We start from the raw sequence: 1,088 nt of genomic DNA, 5'->3' as shown, positions 1-1,088 counted from the left end.
GTTCAGCAGTCAACTACATGAACCTCAAGACACGAGAAAAACACTGCTAGACTGAGTGATTGCTCACCTGCGTTGCAGTTCTTCTTCCTCTTCAAATACACCATAAGGTTTTAGGGTTTCGATTAATTTCTGGGTAAGCATGCAGTCAAACTCCTTGGGAGCAGCTAAACTGATAGGTGAGGTAATGCCATAATGCTTCTGTAGTTGCTGTGTTTGTGATCCCTGGGTTGTAACAGGACTAATAAAGGCAATTAGATAAAGTTACTGACAGAAACAAAACAAAACAAAAAATTGTTACAACTATTTTTTCTCATCAGAGTAGCAGATAAGAGATACGTACTAAAGAAATGAAAAGTTAAGCGTACTGTTAGCATTTATATCCCAGATTAATCTGTGTTAAATCTGTGTTATTAAGGACAACAATAGAATTGCCTTTCTCCTCTAAATATTGAGTGCAGGGTTACAAGTTGCTATGAGGCATGATCTTTTACATCAGCTGACTTCATACACTCAAAACAGTCACCTAAGAAGGCTTTCGTATATTTTGAGCCCATTAGCATCGTACAGTTAATTTTAAGCTGACTTGCCAGCTGGCTAGCATAACAGGATGGTTAGATGAACAATGTCAGCTCAATCTATGCCGGCAATATTACGTACAGCCTTGCTTCAATAGGGGGGTGAGGGGAAAATATCAGGTTTGTGCTAGACTTTGCCTAGCACAAGTACCAAGGATGTAAGCAGCACTCTCTCCACATCCCTCATGCTTCCTTAACATGACATTTTACTTCATAGAAGTATTTATCTAAATAGGAAAGTAAGCCTAGAGTAAACCCAACCCACCACAATGTGTTAAATCTGCGAGGACCAAGTTCACTAGTAAACAGTCCAGGCACAAACCCTCATAGCATCCTTGCCTTGCACTTTTCAAGCTACTCAGACAGATACGGAGACAAACCAAGCACAAGGATGATACTCTGAAGTCAATCACCCATATTTCAACATTGCAAGAAAGGAGAGGAGACCACGCAAAACAACTTCAGCAGAAACACAAAAGGAAAGTTATAATCATATTGTGAGAACTAATAACA

The 1,088-nt window shown here is 39.5% G+C and overlaps 1 protein-coding gene across 1 annotated transcript in view; it reads right to left on the bottom strand.

The window, feature by feature from the left end:
- The window catches only part of PAPOLA (poly(A) polymerase alpha), a gene marked incomplete at its 5' end in the record, with an annotated part of 35,542 nt that extends 35,296 nt beyond the window's left edge, over positions 1 to 246 (bottom strand). Inside the window, one exon of the mRNA XM_010294765.1 lies at positions 68 to 246. Coding sequence (XP_010293067.1) covers positions 68 to 246 — 179 coding nt within the window. The remainder of the gene's footprint in view (positions 1 to 67) is intronic.
- Between the last annotated feature and the right edge of the window lie 842 nt (positions 247 to 1,088).

The sequence above is a fragment of the Phaethon lepturus genome, unplaced genomic scaffold, assembly GCF_000687285.1.
Source record: "Phaethon lepturus isolate BGI_N335 unplaced genomic scaffold, ASM68728v1 scaffold8129, whole genome shotgun sequence".
In the NCBI taxonomy this organism is placed as follows: domain Eukaryota; kingdom Metazoa; phylum Chordata; class Aves; order Phaethontiformes; family Phaethontidae; genus Phaethon; species Phaethon lepturus.
This window is presented reverse-complemented; position numbering and strand designations above follow the sequence as displayed.